The following is a 19896-nucleotide window of genomic DNA, read 5'->3' on the forward strand; positions in this document are numbered from 1 at the left end:
TGAGCTGAGATCACGCCACTTCACTCCAGCCTAGGTGACAGACAGAGACTTCACCTCAAAAAAAAAAAAGAAAAGAAAAGAAAAAAAAATTGCCTAATAAAAATATAAGGCTGGGTGTGGTGGCTCACACCTAAAATCCCAGCACTTTGGGATGCTGAGGTGGGAGGACTACTTGGGCCCATGAGTTTGAGACCAGCCTAGGCAATGCATGGAGACCCCATCTCTACAAAAAATTTAAAGCAGCCAATTGTGGTGGCGCACACCTGTAGTCTCAGCTACTTGGGAGGCTGATGTGGGATGATCACTTGAGCCTGAGAGGCAGAGATTACAATGGGAGGAAAGATTACACCACTACACTCCAGACTGGGTGACAGAGCAAGACCCCATCTCAAAAAAAAAAAAGGCCGGGCACGGTGGCTCACACCTGTAATCCTAGCATTTTGGGAGGCCAAGGCGGGTGGATTACTTGAGCTCACGAGTTCAAGAGCAGCCTGGGCAACATGGTGAAACCCCATCTCTACAAAAAATACAAAAATTAGCCAGGCGTGGTGGCTCATGCCTATAGTCCCAAGCTGCTTTTGGGGCTGAGGCAAAAGGATCACTTGAGCCCAGGAGGCAGAGGTCGCAGTGAGCCAAGATCACACAACTGCACTCCAGCCTAGGTGACAGAGTGAGACCCTGTCTCAAAAAAAACAAAAATTAAAAATTAAATACACACACACACACACACATACACATATATATTTTTGAGATGGGGTCTTGTACATTTTATTGCTTTAAGAATGAAAGCTGAGAAAAATTAGGTAACCTAGTTAATATTACGAAGCAAGCATCAGCTCATAACTGTCATCTTGAAACTTACTTCTGTATTAATTTTTTAAAAGATCCCATTTATTCCTTTTTTTTTTTTTTTTTGAGAGAGAGTCTCGCTCTGTCACCCAGGCTGGAGTGCAGTGGCACGATCTCGGCTCACTGCAAGCTCCGCCTCCCGGGTTCACTCCATTCTCCCACCTCAGCCTCCAGAGTAGCTGGGACTACAGGCGCCCGCCACCACGCCCAGCTAATTTTTTGTATTTTTAGTAGAGATGGGGTTTCACCATTCACAGGATGGTCTGGATCTCCTGATCTTGTGATCCGCCCGCCTCCGCCTCCCAAAGTGTTGAGATAACAGGCGTGAGCCACTGTGCCCGGCCCCATTTATTCATTTAACTCTAGATGCCTATAAAAAGGAAAAAAAATTTATTGTAGTACTGCCTACAATAGCCAATAACAAAAGGACAAAGGAAAAAAAAAGAGATCTTCAAAAATCCAAGTATCATCAATAGGGAAAATGCTAAATGAATTATGGTACATCTGAAGTACTCTTAAGCCACTGGGGGGAAAAAAAAAAATGAAAGGGATCTACATGTACCAGAAATGAAAGATGTTCAAGATATATTTCAAGGCGGAAAATAACAGGTTGCAAATCGTGTCTAATACAATCCCATTTTTATATTAAATATAAGAATAATTAAGCCGGGCACAATGGCTCACACCTGTAATCCCAGCACTTTGGGAGGCTGAGATGCTGAGGTGGGTGGATCACCTGAGGTCAGGAGTTCAAGACCAGCCTGGCCAACACGGTGAAACCCCGTCTCTACCAAAAATACAAAAAGTAGCTGAGCATGGTGGCGGGCACCTATAGTCCCAGCTATTCGGGAAGCTGAGGAAGGAGAGTCGCTTGAATCTGGGAGGCAGAGGTTGCAGTGAGCCAAGATCGTGCCATTGCACTCCAGCCTGGGTGACAAGAGCCAAACTCCATCTCAAAAAAAAAAAAAAAAGAGAAAAACAAAAAGAATAATTATCTTAGCATAAAGATGGAAATAAATCTCACGGAAAGGCACCAAACTGTTAACAAGAGTTATTTTTGGAATGGTGGGATAAGTGGAAATTAGCACACCACATATTTTGGCACTAACATGATTTTTAGAATAAACTTGTGTATTTTATACTTCAAAAAATATGAAAAAATGTCTTACTTTGAAAGGAATACTTTATTGAGACAGAAAAAGAGAATTCAATTGGCTTATAACGAAATCCTTTCACTACACTATATTAAAAACTGCTGTTGTAATTCAGGAAAGAAGACAACTTACTGTTCACCTTCAGCAGGAGGAGTCCAGGCCTCTTCAATCAGTCGAAAGACAGAATCGAAATAAGTCAGATAGAACTGCCAGTCATCTGAGCTAAAATCAGATTGAATGATGCACACAGGATTAAACCCAAGTTGTGACAGATCTTCCTTAGGAACCATGATATTCAATTTATTTTGTAAGTTATATTTTAGTATGTAGTAGGTTGGCTTACCCCCACCCACTCCATGTTTCCTTTGCAAATCTAAAAGGGCATTTTCCAGAGGCATTTTCAAAGTAATACTACTTTGTATTTGTAAACAGTAGTAAACTACTCTTTCCTTCAATAAAATGACCAGGTCTAGAAAACTAATATTCATAACAGAAAAGTCCCCACATAAGCACTTCCGAAATAGAGGGAAGGGGAGAGAAGTGCTGTAGCAAAGAATGAAGCCTCTCTCTTTTAGGGGAATACTGAATTTGAGAAATTAATGATTTTCAGTGTTCATTCTTAAGCCCTAACTAGAATTCAGCACCATGGTGGCACAAGTATCTTTTTTTTTTTTTTGAGACGGAGTCTCACTCTTGTCACCCAGGCTGGAGTGCAGTGGCACGATCTCAGCTCACCGCAACCTCTGCCTCCCGGGTTCAAGCGATTCTTGTGCCTCAGCTTCCAGAGGAGCTGGGACTACAGGCGTGCACCACCACAACTAGCTAATTTTTGTATTTTCAGTAAAGACAGGGTTTCGTCATGTTGACCAGGCTGGTCTCAAACTCCTGAACTCAAGTGATCTGCCCGCCTTGGCCTCTCAAAGTGCTGGGATCATAGGCATGAGCCACCATGCCCAGCCTACAAGTACCATTATAATACTCTATTGAAAGATGAAGACTCCTTAAAAACTTTTAGAAACATGCAGGACACAACTACTGTAAGAAGACTTTATGCCCAGAAACTTCAAAACACAGACACCAAGAAAATCAATAGTGAGGTCTTAAGCCTCACTACAGTCAAATGGTACAAAAGAAAGCTTTTACTCACTTTTTTAGTAACAGGCGCCGGGAAAGGGCATTGCACTCTGGCCACCTGCTCAGCTTCTTGTACATAGCCATGCATTTATTTTCCCGACTCTGAATCTCACTTGTCAACTTCTCTAAAATCAAAAGTTATAAAAGTTGGTAAGCTGGTTTCATTTCTGCTCAATAACCAGAATAGAGTCCAACCACAAGAAGGAAAATGTCACATTTTCTTTTCTTTTTTTTTGAGATGGAGTTTCACTCTTGTCACCCAGGCTGGAGTGCAATGGCACGATCTTGGCTCACTGCAACCTCCACCTCCTGGATTCAAGCGATTCTCCTGTCTCAGCCTCCCAAGTAGCTGGGATTACAGGCATCTGCCACCACGCCCGGCTAATTTTTGTATTTTTAGTAGAGACAGGATTTCATCATGTTGGCCAGGCTGGTCTTAAACTCCTGACCTCAGGTGATCCACCCATCTCAGCCTCCCAAAGTGCTGGGATTACAGCTGTGAGCTACTGGGCCCGGCCTAAATGTCACATTTTCTTATTCACTCTCTTAGAAAATGGGACCACTATTACATACAAACTACTACTATCTTATTAAAGATTATTTTACTTCAAAGAAAAAAGTACATTACGGACAGTAAACTTTTATATCATTTTCTTGTAAAAGGATAGGTTTCACAATGTATTGGGTTGAAGATCTATTAATAGTACATGGGATATACTTATAAAATCCCAACAGCATCTAGGGACTAGTAAATTTAGTCCATAGACAGGCTGCCCATCCATACAGTTCCAAAACATCAAAGAGGACTGAGCTGACTTGAGGTAAGAAAGATGAGATGTTGGAAGAAGACAAAAAAGAGTGGAGAGGAATCAAACTCTTTCCAAACAACTGAAAACAAAAAAACTAGGATGATAGTTCTGACCAAATTAGATTTGCCCAACTGTTTAGCAGATTAAGGATACCAAAAATTACATTATGAATTTCCTGTTGAGAATCTAAATTTTTACTATCCATACAACTATAATCTAGTTTAAAAAAAAAAAAAAAAGGCCAGGCGTGACAGGTCACACCTGTAGTAATAATCCCAGCACTTTGGGAGGCTGAAGCAGGCAGATCGCTTGAGACCAGGAGTTCGAGACCAGCCTGGGCAACATAGTGAGACCCCGCCTCTACAAAAAATATAAAAATTAGCCAGGTTTGATGGCATACGCCTGGAGTCCTAACTATTTAGGAGGCTGTGGTGACAGGATAACTTAAACCCAGGAGATCAAGGCTGCAGTGAGCTGTGATGATGCCACTGCATTCTAGCCTGGCTAACAGAGCAAGGCCCTGCCTCAAAAAAAAAAAAAAACAAGAAGTTTCTTGTGAGTAGCCTAAATATCCATCAAAAACTGGTTAAGTAAATTTCTACATTCACACTGTGGAACACTGGACAGTTATTAAAGGAGTGAGATAGTGAACTTTATCTCTAGGAAATACTATTTAGTTAAAATAATAATAATAATAATAATAAAATAATGGAGGACAGGCGTGGTGGCTCACACCTGTAATCCCAGCACTTTGGGAGGCAGAGGCAGGCAGATCACTTGAGGTTAGGAGTTTGAGACCAACCTGGCCAACATGGTGAAACCTCGTCTCTACTAAAATACAAAAATTAGCTGGGCGTGGTGGTGTGTGCCTGTAGTCCCAGCTACTCAGGAGGCTGAGGCAGGAGAATCGCTTGAACCTAGGAGGTGGAGGTTGCAGTGAGCTGAGATCGCACCACTGCACTCTAGCCTGGCCACAGAGTGAGACTCTGTCTCCAAAAAAAAAGAAAGAAAGAAAGAAATAATGGAGCCCCGTGTGGTGGTGTGTGCCCGTCGTCCTAGCTACTTTGGAGGCTGAGATGGGAGAATCACTTGAGCCCAGGAGTTCAAGTCCAGCCTGGGCAAAACAGTGAGACCTCATCTCTTTAAAATAAATAAATAAATAATAAAAATAAATTATGGGTGTAAGAGTATGCAGAGCAGAGGTCACAAACTCAAATGCCTTCATAAGACAGACATATAAATAAAGAAGGAATGTTTGTGGTATCTACAGAGTACAAATCCTGACTAGAGGGACATTAATTAATTTAAAATTTTTAAAGAAAATTTTTTTAAAAATAAAAACACTGTGCTAACTGAATAAGATTATTCTATAAGCCAGGTGTATTATGTTTTCATTCGTGTTTTAAAAAAAAAGTTGGGAAGATGGATCTTTACAAGAATATAAAGTGTAACTGGAGGAAAACCTAGGGGAAGAGGGCTAGAGATCTGGAGTATAACCTTGCACACTCCTTGAAGTTTCTGAATCTGTTATTTTCAAGTAAAAACATTTTTAAAAATAAATTTACAACATACAGAAAAGTCTGGAAGAATATAACAAAATGATCAGAAGTGTTTATGTCTTTATATCCTTATGTGGAAATTTTCTACAATAAACATTTTTCGTGTTTAAATACGGAAAAAAAAAAAAAAGCTTTAAGAAAATGTTTAAAAATTACCTCCTAATTTCCCTCTGATGACATCCAAGGCCTCCTGGTACTTTCCCAAACGTTCCAGGATCATATAATAAAGTTCAACCTTACAGAAAAAAAAACAAGAAGTACAACCTCTGAAACTTTTCAATAATAAAAAGATAGTCATTTATAGGTTTTTAAAAAGTTATTTAATAGAGCATGTCTTCAAATGAGATGAAACTGACAGTAAGAAGCAGGTAACAGGATCTTCTCAATATATATCTCTCCCGTCTATACACATCTCAGCCTAGAGTACTTCCTAGAAATAGGTCAGTGATTAGACCAACGCTGAGAGCTTCACATTTACCCAAAGGCCAAGTGTGAGGACCCAGCTATCAAACTGGAACAAAACAATAGTTCATAGTATTCTAACATAATATTGTAGCACTAGCAAAAAAATGAAAACACAAAAGTAGGGCTTAAAATACTCACTTCAGCCTCAGCTTCTATCTTGTCCTCTTTCACCATTTTTTCGACCATTCTCTCAGCAAGGGGCAGAAACATTGTTTTTGAGAGGTTTTCATCCTGTGCCGATATAGACTGAAAGAAAAATAACATTTCATTCTAATTCTCCCCTGCTTGCACTATTGATATTAACATTACTGTTAATTGGGCACATAATTATCAATCCACCATGTCAAATATCAGACCTAATATGAATTCCCTGCCAAGGAGGTACATTACAGAGTGGTTTGTTTTACAAAAGATTTCTTTGCTAAAGATTCATTATCCTATGTGTTCTTGAAATACTGAGCTTCCACAATACAACTTAGTATTTAAGTCGGTTATTTATACATTTTTCTAGAAGAATGTAAAGAGGGAGCATGCCTATACTGTTTATTATTTATGAGTATTACCAGGTATTTGAAGAAAAAAGCCTTCCTGGTATCTTTGAGATGTTCACATACTAGAAGAGAAATGCCAATTCCTTTCATTACACAGTTTACTAGTAGCTAGTTACCTTAAATTGGTAACAAAAATTAACACATGAAATTAATAAAGTTAATAACACCAGATTCTGCTCACAGCTCACTTAACCCTTGTAAACAACCTTTCAAGGTAGGTATTATGCTTATTTTACAAAGAAACTAAGGTTAGGCCAGGCGTGGTGGCTCATGACTGTAAACTTAACACTCCGGGAGGCTGCAGCAGGTGGATCCCTTGAGGCCAGAAGTTTTGAGACCAGCGTGGCCAACATGGCGAAACCCCCGTCTCTACTGAAAAATAATTTAAAAAATTAGCTGGGTGTGTGTGGTGGTGCATGCTTGTAATCCTAGCTACTTGGGAGGCTGAGACATGAGAATCGCTTGAACCTAGGAGGTGCAGTAAGCTTAGGTCATGCCATTGCACTCCAGCTTGGACAACAGAAAAAAAAAAAAATTAAGGTCAAGAGATTCCCCAGACAGCTTTACCAGACATGTGGTAAAGCTAATGCATGAAGGCAGACCTGTCCGACCCCATAACATCTGTTCTTAAACACTACTTTTAAATCCTTCCTCCCCATCCTCTCCTATACAGAATCTCACTTTGGTCCCTGGGAGAGAAGTGTTTCCTTTCTGCCAAAGAGCAAACTGAGGCTCAGAAAGGAGAAGTGATAAGAAGGCCACCCAGTTCAATGAGCCATTAACTAACCAGCAATATTGTCTTAAAAGCAAACCTCAAGTTGTAATATCAAACATTTCAAGGCTCATGCTTGATCAAGCAACCCAGCAATAGATTAGAGATTCAGGGGAAATACAGTCCATGCTACCCACAAATAAACTGATATACCAACTCATAAAGAATACTCAAGGGCCGGGAATGGTGGCTCACGCCTGTAATCCCAGCACATTGGGAGGCCGAGGCGGGCAGATCACGAGGTCAGATCAAGACCATCCTGGCTAACATGGTGAAACCCCGTCTCTACTAACAATACAAAAAAATTAGCCGGGCATGGTAGCAGATGCCTGTAGTCCCAGCTACTCGGGAGGCTGAGGCAGGAGAATGGCGTAAACCTGGGAGGCGGGGCTTGCAGTGAGCTGAGATGGCGTCACTGCACTCCAGCCTGGGTGAGAGCGAGACTCCGTCCCCAAAAAAAAAAACAAACAAAAAAAACCTCAAAACCCCTAACTTAAGTCAACTGACAACACAAAGTTTGACATGCTGCAACACATTACACAAAATGTTCACAGTCAGATGCAGAGGCTCATGCCTGTAATCCCAGCACTTTGGGAGGCTGAGGCAGGAGGATTACTTGAGGCCAGGAGTTCAAGACCAGCCTGGTCAAAACAGTGAGACCCTGTCTCTACAATATTTTTTTTTTTTGAGACAGAGTCTCGCTCTATTGCCAGGCTAGAGTGCAGTGGCATGATCTCGGCTCACTGAAACCCCCGCCTCCCGTGTTCAAGTGACTCTCCTGCCTCAGCCTCCAGAGTAGCTGGGATTACAGGCACATGCCACCATGCCCAGCTAATTTTTGTATTTTTAGTAGAGATGGGGTTTCACCATGTTGGTCAGGATGGTCTCGATTTCCTGACCTCGTGATCCACCCACCTCGGCCTCCCAAAGTGCTGGGATTACAGGCGTGAGCCACTGCACCTGACCAAAAAAAAAATTTTTTTTAATTAGCCAGGCAAGGTGGTATGCACCTGTAGTCCCAGCTACTTGGGAGGTTGAGGTAGAGGGATTGCTTGAGCCTAGGAGGTCAAGGCAGCAGTGAGCTATGATTGCACCACTGCACTCCTGCCTGGGTGACAGCGTGACTCTGTCTCAAACAAAAAAAAAAAGTTCAGAAGACACAATGAGGACAATAACTATATAAAAAATAAAACCAAACCTCAATCCCATTCTGAATGCCATACTCACTTGCATAATTAAGCTCATCACAGACCAAAAGTAGTAGGGATTTTTGGGGACAATCTTATATAGAGCCATGCCAGCCTAAAAGAGAACCATAAATATTTTATTTAGAAAACACCATACAGAAGGGGATTAATGATCTAGATACATGACAAAAAGTTTCTTGGGAGAACAGCAATATATTTACATATCCCAGTTAGTGTAAATTCCTAGTGACTTGATGGCTTTAGCAACAGCAGTAATCACAAAGGTGAATTTTCAAGTTAGGAGTGATACTTCACTTTTTGAACCAGAATTTACTAAAATTAAAGTCCAATATTTCCAGAATACGCTGCAATCCAATATAGTTCTAGGAGACTACAAAGCAAACACAAAATTTGGCTTGTAAGTGTACATCAATAAACTTTACTGACGATACCATACTAACCAGTTATTAGCAAAAACAAATAAACATGCCCAGAGAATACACTTAAACTTCAATATCAGAAAAGATTACCATGCCATAATTCAAAAATTCTTCTTAGCTTAAGAAAATAATATGGTTCCTTCAAGATTCCAATAATTAGAACTGAAATCTTTCATTATGAAATATATAATATGCAAATACTTAAAAGCAAGAACATGCTTTTAAAAAAGAATAGACCTATTCAAGCATAATTGAGACTCTATCCATAATTAGCCAACTAGTAATTGACGCTAAAAACTCCATCAGGTAATTTTCATATGTTTTTTAATCTTTTGCCTACTGCCAATCTAATTCAAAAATTAATGGAGGTCCTATGAAGTAGAAGAAACTACCTATTCCTGACAAAGATTCAAAGATCGAGTCCCTGTCCCAAAGGCATTTAAAAGCGGGGGAGAAAACAAATACATAAATGACTGAAATGTATTTAGCAATAAAAATAAATGTCCTGGGCCAGGCGCAGTGGCTCATGCCTGTAATCCCATCACTTTCGGAGGCCGAGGCTGGCAGATATCTGAGGTCAGGAGTTCGAGACTAGCCGAGCCAACATGGATAAACCCCATCTCTACTAAAAATACAAAAATTAGCTGGGCGTGGCAGCAGAGACCTGTAATCCAAGCTACTTGGGAGGCTAAGACAGGAGAATCGCTTGAACCTGGGAGGCAGAGGTTGCAGTGAGCAGAGATTGTGCCACTGCACTCTAGCCTGGGCAACAGAGTAAGACTTTGTCTCCAAAAAATAAATAAATAAAAATAAAAAATAAATGTCCTAGGCCAGCCATGACAACTCATGACTGTAATCCCAACATTTTGGGAGGTTGAGACAGGAGGATCATTTGAGCCCAAGGAGATTGAGACCAGCCTGGGCAACACTGTAAAACCTTACACACACACACATACATGTATGTTAACCAGGGTGGTGGCAAGCACCTGTGGTCCCAGCTACTGGCAAGAGGCTGAGGTGGGAAGATCACCTGAGCCCAGGGAGGTCAAGGCTACAGTGAGCTATGATCACACTACTGCACTCCAGCCTGGGCAACAAATCAAAATCAAATCTGTCTCAAAATCAAAATAATAAAACTAAATATAAAAACAAATGTCCTATATAAAACACCATGCTAGGGTGTTTCCAAGGAAGGCAAAGTTGTTCATTTTCTTACCTCTTCTTTCTTTAAGGGAAAGTAGAGAGGAGAACATTATCATTAAAGCCCCTCCAAAGTAACCATCTTTCAGATGACTTTGAAGGTCAAACAGAACACGACGATGGGGGGCAGGGGTGCAGGGTGTGGTAACGATACATATAAAACTACAAATATTTGAGGTGAATGGGTAAATGAATCAACTCAAAGTACGAGAAAAATGAGTCTGAACAAAAAACATTCAAGAAAGTCAAGGGATGTATGCTGATAAAAACAAGTAGGATGTCTGGCTAAAACAATTAAGAGTAGTAGGAAAAGCATTGAAAGGTACTTTTCAACCTTTTGTACCTTTTCAACCTTTTGTACCTTGGTACAAAAAAAACCAAGGTACTTTTGTTGTAAGGTATTAAAAAAGGAGCCTATACAGAATAGAGAAGTGATATTTATAAATCTATACTCTTCTAGGAATAGTATCTTAGCAGTACTGTGAAGAGACAAAATAGGAAGAAAGAAAAGGTGAGGTGACGAGGCACGAAACCAGGATGGGGTAGATCAAATAGAAAAGAAACCTGGAAAGATACAGCAGAGGCTGGGCACCATGGCTCACGCCTGTAATCCCAACAACTTTGAGAGGCTGAGGCAGGAAAATCACCTGAGGTCAGGAGTTCGAGACCAACTTGGCCAATAAAGTTAAGGTAAAAGATAAAAGTGATGGTGAAACCCCGTCTCTACTAAAAATATGAAAATTAACTGGGCGTGGTGGTGGGTGCCTGTAATCTCAGCTGCTCAGGGAGCTGAGGCAGAAGAATCGCTTGAAGCCAGGAGGTGGAGGTTGCAGTGGGCCGGAATTGCACCACTGCAATTCAGCTGGTGCTGAACTGCACTCCAGCCTGGGCGACAAGAGTGAAACCCCATCTCAAAGAAAAAAAAAAAGATACAGCAGCGGCAGAATAAACATGATCTAGAGACGACAAGGACATACAGGATAGGAGAGTCTAAGATGGCTTCAGGCACCTGCTTCTAACATGGGGTACATATACTCCACAGGTATAAACTGAAAAATGTTAGGAAATTCCATTGATCCCTGGGAAGCCTTTACAGTCAAAAGAAAAAATAATAATTTTTTCTTTGAGTTAGAAAACTGGCTGGGTACGGTGGCTCATGCCTGTAATCCCTGCACTTTGGGAAGCCAAGGCAGGAGGACTGCTTGAGCCCAGCAATTCAAGACCAGCCTGGGAAACAGCGAAATCCCAACTCTACAAAAAATCAATAAATGCTCAAAAATAAATAAAAGTTAGGAAATCCATTTTACTTGAGAATATGGGAAAACATTTTTATAATGACATACAGAGATAAAAATATATAACATTAGAATATGAATTAATATAAAATGCAAGGCAAAAATTTCATGTCCATACCCTATGATCTTGCAGGCTCTGATAATCTGCTGAAACAAAATTTTTGATGACAGACAAGTTTAAAAACATGGATCTAAGCTGGTGACTCAGAATGAGAGAGAATGTCATTTACAGGAAAAGAAAAGCCTTATCACCATATGAATAACTAGCTACTCTTCATTTATGGTAGTTTCAAAATCACCAGCCAGAGATGTTATTTGGGGCAGCAGAAGCTCTTAAGTTTCCCTCCCTCCTACCTCCACGAGTTTATACAAATTATTTATTTGCTTAACAAATTATTGTGCAGATGCTATTCTAGGCAATGGAAAATCAACAATGAACAAATCAAACAAAAACCTTCATCCATATGAAACATGACATTAAATTTGTGAAATACCTATTACCTCAGACTGACATTCCACACTCAAAATAAACATACTTAAGCTAAGAAATTGTAACTTCCTTAAGCAGCAACAATGACAGTATAAAAATTAGCCAGGCGCGGGCGGGGCGCAGTGGCTCACGCCTGTAATCCCAGCACTTTGGGAGGCCGCGGTGGGCGGATCATGAGGTCAAGAGATCAAGACCAGCCTGGCCAGCATGGTGAAACCCCATTTCTATTATAAATACAAAAAATTAGCTGGGCGTAGTGGCGCGTGCCTGTAGTCCCAGCTACTCGGGAGGCTGAGACAGGAGGATCTCCTCTTGAACCTGGGAGGCAGAGGTTGCAGTGAGCCAAGATCGCACCACTGCACTCCAGCCTGGAGACAGAGCGAGACTCTGTCTCAAATAAATAAATAAATAAATAAATAAATAAATAAATAAATAAATAAAAATTAGGCAGGTGCAGTGGCTCAACGCCTGTAATCCCAATACTTTGGAAGGCTGAGGCGGGTAGATCACTTGAGGTCAGGAGTTCGAGACCAGCCCGGCCAGCATGGTGAAACCTCATTTCTATTAAAAATACAAAAATTAGCTGGATGCAGTGGCTCACGCCTGTAATCCCAGCACTTTGGAAGGCCGAGGCAGATGGGTCACAAAGTGAGGAGTTTGAGACCAGCCTGACCAACATGGTGAAATCCCATCTCTACTGAAAGTATAAAAATTAGCTAGGCATGGTAGTGTGCACCCGTAATCCCAGCTACTCAGGAGGCTGAGGCAGGAGAATCGCTTGAACCCGGGAGGCGGAGGTTGCCGTGAGCCGAGATCACGCCACTGCACTCCAGCCTGGGTGACAGAGCAAGACTCCATCACAAAAAAAAAAAAAAAAAAAATTAGCCAAGTGTGGTGGCAGGCACCTGTAATCCCAGCTACTCGGGAGGCAGAGGCAGGAGAATCTCTTGAATCTGGGAGGCAGAGTTTGCAGTAAGCTGAGATCACGCCACAGCACTCCAGCCTGGGTGACAGAGAGAGTCTGTCTATCTCAAAAAAAGAAAAAGAAAAAAGAAAGAAAAGAAGTATATCTTTTTTGAGGACAACATGAGAAGAATGGGAAGAGAAGGTCATTTTACAACCTGCTTGTCTCAATTAACATATACTAGGAACATCTTTCTATGTCAACCATATAAAGACACCCAGTATTATTTGGAGAGATGTGGGAATGTATTTTATGTACCATAGGGATGAACTATAACTTCTTTTACTCTATCCTTATGAATTAATATTTAATATACTTTGCTTAAAACATAATCTTACAAATAAAAATGATATTAAGGATTTATATGTATATATGTTAGCATTGCCAATTTTAAAAAATATACCCATTTTATGGCTGGGCACAGTGGCTCACACCTGTAATCCCAGCACTTTGGGAGGCTGAGGCGAGCAGATCATGAGGTCAGGAGTTCGAGACCAGCCTGGCCAACATGGTGAAACCCGTCTCTACTAAAAATACAAAAATTAGCCGGGTGTGGTGACGTGCGCCTGTAGTCCCAGTACTCGAGAGGCTGAGGCAGAAGAATTGCTCGAACCCGGGAGGTGGAGGTTGCAGTGAGACGAGATCGTACCACTGGATTCCACCCTGGGTGACAGAGCGAGACTGTCTCAAAAAAAAAAAAAAATATATATATATATATATACACACACACACACACACACACACACACCCATAACCATTTTACATTTTTAAAAATTATAATGTCTAAATACCTTTCAGTAAATAAATTAATAAAATGTTATTAAATAATTCCATTGGGACCCCTCAAAAAATTTCTCCACCTGGGCGCACTGGCTCACATCTGTAATCCCAGCATTTTGGGAGCCCAAGGTGGGTGGATCACTTGAGGTGAGGAATTCGAGACCAGCCTGGCCAACATGGTGAAACCTCGCCTCTACTAAAAACACAAAAATTAGCCAGGTGTGGTGGTGTGTACCTGTAATCCCAGCTACTCAGGCTGAGGCAGGAGAATCACTTGAACCTGGGAAGCCAGGTTGCAGTGAGCCAAGATCATGTCACTGCACTCCAGCCTGGGGGACAGAGCAAGACTCCATCACAAAAAAAAAAAAAAAGAAAAAGAAAAAAACTTCTCCTATGTTAAAACTTGCATAAACTTAAAATATAGAGACTGATTTTAAGAAAGAGTTTATATTAATATAGTATCTGCCACCCTGCCCAAATTATCTATTGTTATAACTTGATATTTAATGTAAAGAATAAGATAAAAATCCAAAAAATTTTGCCTTCAGAAGATATTATACCCACAAAGAAAGCATTTCTAAAAAAGTACTAGCTTGGGCTGGGTGTGGTGGCTCATGCCTGTAATCCCACCACTTTGAGAGGCCAAGGCGGGCAGATCACCTGAGGTCGGGAGTTTGAGACCAGCCTGACCAACATGGAGAAACCCCGTCTCTATTAAAAATACAAAATTAGCCAGGAGTGGTGGCGCATGCATGTAATCCCAGCTACTCAGGAGGCTGAGGCAGGAGAATAGCTTGAACCCAGGAGGCAGAGGTTGCGGTGAGCCAAGATCGCACCATTGCTTTCCAGCCTGGGCAACAACAGCAAAACTCCATCTCCAAAAAAAAAAAAAAAAAAAAAAACTAGCTTAACATCAGAGCCATTTATGGAATTAATAATGCTGATTACATTTCTCTGAGATGTTAGCTTTACCCGCAACCTAATTCAAATGTGTTCAAATGAGGCTCCTTCAGATGTATGTAAAGAATATCTACAATATGGTAGCTGCCAAATAAGCTGCCTCAAACCAAAAACAAAAAACAAAAAATAAATTTAAAAAGAAACATCCCAGGCAACAAGGATTTTCCCCCTGGTGGATTTAAAAATCTTAGCAGGCTATCAACAGTTTAAATTTACAAATTAGACGTAAACTTTAAAGTTACTCTTTCCATAGTTGTTCATTTTTTGCTCTGGTATATCTGCCCATTTTCTGAAAATTTAACAGCAATCTGATGCAGTAGGACAATCTGAAGCTGAATTACCAAAACCAAACAAAACATAACATCAGGCCACAAAAGAACAATCAACTTATTCCCAAATAAAACATTTAAAGATCTTGAATAATAGTTCAACTTTAAACACATAAGGAAAACAACTGACTGACCTCCACACAGAAAAATCCATAAATTCAATTCTACACACACATACCCAGTGCAGTTAAATCACAAGAAAGAGACTTTTACTTCTAATAGTAAATCCCATAGCCCAGTAGGTTTGGGGATCAAATTACCTGTTGCATTTTCTTGTATTCACCCACTCTGGCATAGGCCATGAAGAGGTGAGAGTGATACTCCTCACTATTGGGAACTTTCTTCACAGCTGCCTCATAAAGTTTTGTAACTAACTCCGCTAAGATAAAGAGAAATAAGATTTAAGTTATACTTCAAGAACATTCTAATGGCATTTAATGTTCTTCCTATTTGGCAGAAATAGATGTCTCCTATCATTATAGAAGAAGTATCTGCTTTGCCTCATCCACTCATCATTCACCTCTTGGTTAGGTGGTGTTTAAATGAAGCATGGAATAGGTCAAGCCTTCTCACAGCATTTACAACATATAAGACCTTATAGGATCTGGCCTCTGTCTCCTCTTTCCCTCAGCACTTTATCATGTAGCCACAAACTATTTGTAGTTCCACCAGATTCTCTGGGATGTATCATACATACCTCTATGCCTCTACACTCTTCCCTCTGCCTGAATTCTCCTTTCCTCTCTTTTATCTTAGTGAACATCAGCCAAGACCCAATTCAAATGTAAGCTGAACTGTAAGACTTTCTCTGAACATCATCTCTGCTTCTCCACTGCAATTTGACCACTGCCTCCCTCTGCCATCTTGGAATCTTACATAAGTAAGTACATTGTAGTTTTTTTTTTTTTTTTTTTGGAGATAGGTTCTCACTCTGTCGCCCAGGCTGGAGTGCAATGGCACAATCACGGCTCACTGCAGCCTCGACCTTTCAAGCTCAGGTAATTCTCCGACCTCGGCCTCCCAAGTAGCTGTTCTGCAGGCACATATCACCACAACTGGCTTATTTTTTATAGAGACAGTGTTTTGCCATGTTGCCCAGGCTGTACTGTAGCATTTATTAACACATAATGTAGTATACTGTCTAGTGATCTATTTCCCCTTATAGACAATGAGTGATATGACAGCAGAAAGTGCTTTTTTTTTTTTGAGACAGAGTTTTGCTCTTGTTACCCAGGCTGGAGTGCAATGGTGCGATCTCGGCTCACTGCAACCTCTGCCTCTTAGGTTCGAGTGATTCTCCTGCCTCAGCCTCTCAAGTAACTGGGATTACAGGCATGCATCACCACACCCGGCTAATTTTGCATTTTTAGTAGAGATGGGGTTTCTCCATGTTGGTCAGGCTAGTCTCGAACTCCCGACCTCAGGTGATCCGCCCACCTCGGCCTCCCGAAGTGCTGGGATTACAGGCGTGAGCCACCGCGCCCGGCTAAAAGTGCATTTTTTATCTTTGACTGATAGAATACCAGTCATAGAGAAACATGCCACCAATATTTGTGGAGTAACTGATTTTTTTTAAAACACTGGAGAAGAATCCATATCCCTAAATCAACATAATCTGTAAATACTCAGATATAATACCTCAACTCTTAGGTTTTATCTTTTGTAAAAATTAAAAACAAAATTGAAGCTGAGCACAGTGCCTCGTGCCTATAATCCCAGCACTTTGGGAGGCTGAGGGAGGCGGATTGCTTGAGCCTAGGAGTTCAAAACCAGCCTGGACAATACAGCAAAATCCTGTCTCAAAAGAAATTGGCAAAAATGATTAAGGTTACAAATACCAAATGTTAACAATCTGAGCTATTTGAATGAATGAAGAGAGAAAGAATACCAAGTGCTGACAAGCATGTAAGCAATCAGAACTCAAAAACTGCTATTCTATTTATGAAAGAAGTTGACATTATCTTGCTTTAAGCTAAACATACACTTACCCCATGACTTGAAAATTCCACTCCTAGATATTGCAATGTAGTTACCCAGGGAAATATTTTGTGGTAGTGAAAATGGATTAACTATAGCCACTTGGCTATTAGATGAAAAATGCAAGTCATAGAATATATATAGTACAGATACACTAACAAAAGTTTAAAATTAAGCAAAACTAATAATGTATTACTAAGAGTAATAAATGTAATAAACATTTAAAGAGAAGCAAGAGAATAAAAAATATTCAGGATAGCGAGTAACTCTTGGTAGGTAAAAGGAGAATTAAGATTGATTGAGGAGGCCAGGCGCACTTGGCTCACGGCTGTAATCCCAGCTCTTTGGGAGGCCAAGGCAAGTGGATCACTTGAGGTAAGGAGTTTGAGACCAGCCCGGCCAACATGGTGAAACCCGTCTCTACTAAAAATACAAAAATTAGTTGGGGATGGTGGTGCATGCCTGTAATCCCAGCTACCTGGGAAGCCGAGACAGGAGAGGATGCATGAACTCAGGAGGTGGAAGTTTCGATTCTCCTGCCTCAGCTTCCCAAGTAGCTGGGATTACAGGCGCACACCACCACACCCAGTTAATTTTTGTATTTTTAGTAGAGACAAGGTTTCCCTATGTTGGCCGGGCTGGTCTCTAACTCCTGACCTCAAATGATCTGCCAGCCTCGGCCATCCAAAGTTCTGGGATTACAGGTTTTAGCCACTATGCCTGGCAACGCTCCATTTCTTAAATTAGGTGGTAGGTTCACGAGTTTTCATTATTACACATCAAATTTACTTATATATTACATAAAAAAGATTACTGTATAATATGTACTATGAAAAATATGTATGATTTCACAATAAAATATTTAAGAAATTAACAATAAAAACTTTTATTTCAGAAGAAACGATGGACTACTTAGGATATGCTCTGAAGTAATCTGCCAGGGGAAAGGGTATAAACAAAATAAAATGGGCCATGTGTTAATTGCTGAAGGTGGATGAGAACAATGGGGTTTATTATTCTATTATATATTTGTCTGCTTGAAATTTTCCATATTAATAAGTGAAAATAAGGGTGAAGCCTCCATTCAGCAAATCAAAATATCACAAATGAAGTCACTTTAATCCTCATTCCAATTCAAGGATCCTAATGCATGTAAACTACCCTTTCTATCTACAGTTCTCGCAAACCCTGGCTAACGCGTTATTCTACCTACTGTCATCCATTCAAATCATGAGTGATAAATCAGACAAGGGCAAACAGACAGTCAGAAATATCCAAAATTTTCAGCTCAAGTTTAAAAACAATGAGAAGAAAGAAACATACGTCGGTGCATCTCCCGGTAAAGGATAGTCAGTGCCTGCAGTGAGTTGTCATCTGTGGGTTCAAGGGCTGCCACCTCCTGTGCAAGAGTAAAGGCTTCCTCTTGCTTTCCAGTTCTCTGTAAACCAATTGCCTTTAAAACCTGATAGTAACAAAAGAAAAATCAGTTTTTAAAAGGACAGAAAAGGAAATATGAACCAAAGAAAGCCGATCTGAAAGAACAAGTATTAAGGTATGCCTAGGTTGCTCATATACTAGTTTCAGGCTGGGTGCAGTGGCTCACATCTGTAATCCCAGCACTTTGGGAGGCCGAGACGGGCACATCACTTGAGCCCAGGAGTTCAAGACCAGCCTGGGCAACGTGGTGAGACTCCATCTCTACAAAAAATAATAAAAAATTAGCTGGGTATGGTGGTGTGCACCCAGCTACTTGACAGGTTGAGATGGGAGGACTGCTTGAGCCTGGGAGGTTGATCACGTCACGGCACTCCAGCGTGGGTGACAGAAGGAGATCCTGTCTCGAAAAAAAAAAGTGAACAACAGGACTGTGCACTCATGCCTATAACACTTTGGGAGACTAAGGCAGGAGGATCACTTGAGCCCAAAACTTTGAGACCGGCCTAGGCAACACAGTGAGACCTCATCTCTAGAAAAAATTTGAAGGAAAAAAATAGGCCAGGTGCAATGGCTCACAAATGTAACCCCAGCAATTTGGAAGGCTGAGGCGGGAGGACTACTTGAGCCCACAAGTTCAAGACTAGCCGAGATAGGCAACGTGGTGAGATCCCATTTTTACAAAAAGTTTAAATATTAGCCAGGTGTGGTAGTGCACATCTGTGGTCCCAGCTACTCGAGAGGCTGATGTAGGAGGATCACTTGAGCCCAGGAGGTCAAAGCTGCAGTGAGCTGTGATCATGCCACTGCAGTCCAGCCTAGGCAACAGGGTGAGAGAGACCCTATCTCCAAAAAAAAAAAAGCCAGGCATGATGGTACACCCTGTAGTCCCAGCTATGCAGGAGGCTGAGATGAGAGGATCATTTGAGCCCAGAAGGCCAAGGCTGTAGTAAGTCATGGTTGTGCTATTGCACTCCAGCCTGGGTGATAGAGACTTTGTCTCAAAAAAAAAAAAAGTGCACAATATTGCTTAAAAGGATTCTGTGAAAATAAAATAAATTAGGTAAGTAATATGCAAAGAAATAAACAGCTAGCTTTTACTGAAATATCACAGCCAGGCACAGTGGCTCACGCCTATAATCCCAGCAATTTGGGAGGCCGAGGCAGGCGGATCAGGAGGTCAGGAGATTGAGACCATCCTGGCTAACATAGTGAAACCCCGTCTCTACTAAAAATACAAAAAAATCAGCCAGGCATGGTAGGACACGCCAGTAGTCCCAGCTACTCAGGAGGCTGAGGCAGGAGAATCGCTTGAACCCGGGAAGCAGAGGTTGCAGTGAGCCGATATTGTGCCACTGCACTCCAGCCTGGGCGACAGAGCAAGACTCCGTCTCAAAAAAAAAAAAAAAGAAAGAAAAAAGAAATACCACTTGTGGCATGTAAGTGACTATGGAAATAACTGACCTATAAAGTACTGAGAAAAAACACAAATAGTCAGTTGGGCGCAGTGGCTCATGCCTGTAACCCCAGCACTCTGGGAGGCTGAG

General features: G+C 41.1%; 1 protein-coding gene across 2 annotated transcripts in view; it reads right to left on the bottom strand.

Annotated features, from left to right (window-relative positions):
• NAA25 (N-alpha-acetyltransferase 25, NatB auxiliary subunit) overlaps positions 1 to 19896 on the bottom strand; it is an 83864-nt gene that overhangs the window by 45688 nt on the left and 18280 nt on the right. Inside the window, exons 3-9 of one of the 2 annotated variants that reach the window (XM_054442154.2) lie at positions 18239 to 18377; positions 15199 to 15317; positions 8521 to 8595; positions 6109 to 6216; positions 5662 to 5740; positions 3151 to 3262; positions 2136 to 2225 (exon numbers count right to left, since the gene is read on the bottom strand). In XM_054442154.2, coding sequence (XP_054298129.1) covers positions 2136 to 2225; positions 3151 to 3262; positions 5662 to 5740; positions 6109 to 6216; positions 8521 to 8595; positions 15199 to 15317; positions 18239 to 18377 — 722 coding nt within the window. Of the gene's footprint in view, positions 1 to 2135; positions 2226 to 3150; positions 3263 to 5661; positions 5741 to 6108; positions 6217 to 8520; positions 8596 to 15198; positions 15318 to 18238; positions 18378 to 19896 lie in introns of those variants that run through there. The other variant, XM_054442155.2, reaches the window with a different exon arrangement.

This window comes from Pongo pygmaeus, chromosome 10, assembly GCF_028885625.2.
Source record: "Pongo pygmaeus isolate AG05252 chromosome 10, NHGRI_mPonPyg2-v2.0_pri, whole genome shotgun sequence".
NCBI classification, from domain to species: Eukaryota; Metazoa; Chordata; class Mammalia; order Primates; family Hominidae; genus Pongo; species Pongo pygmaeus.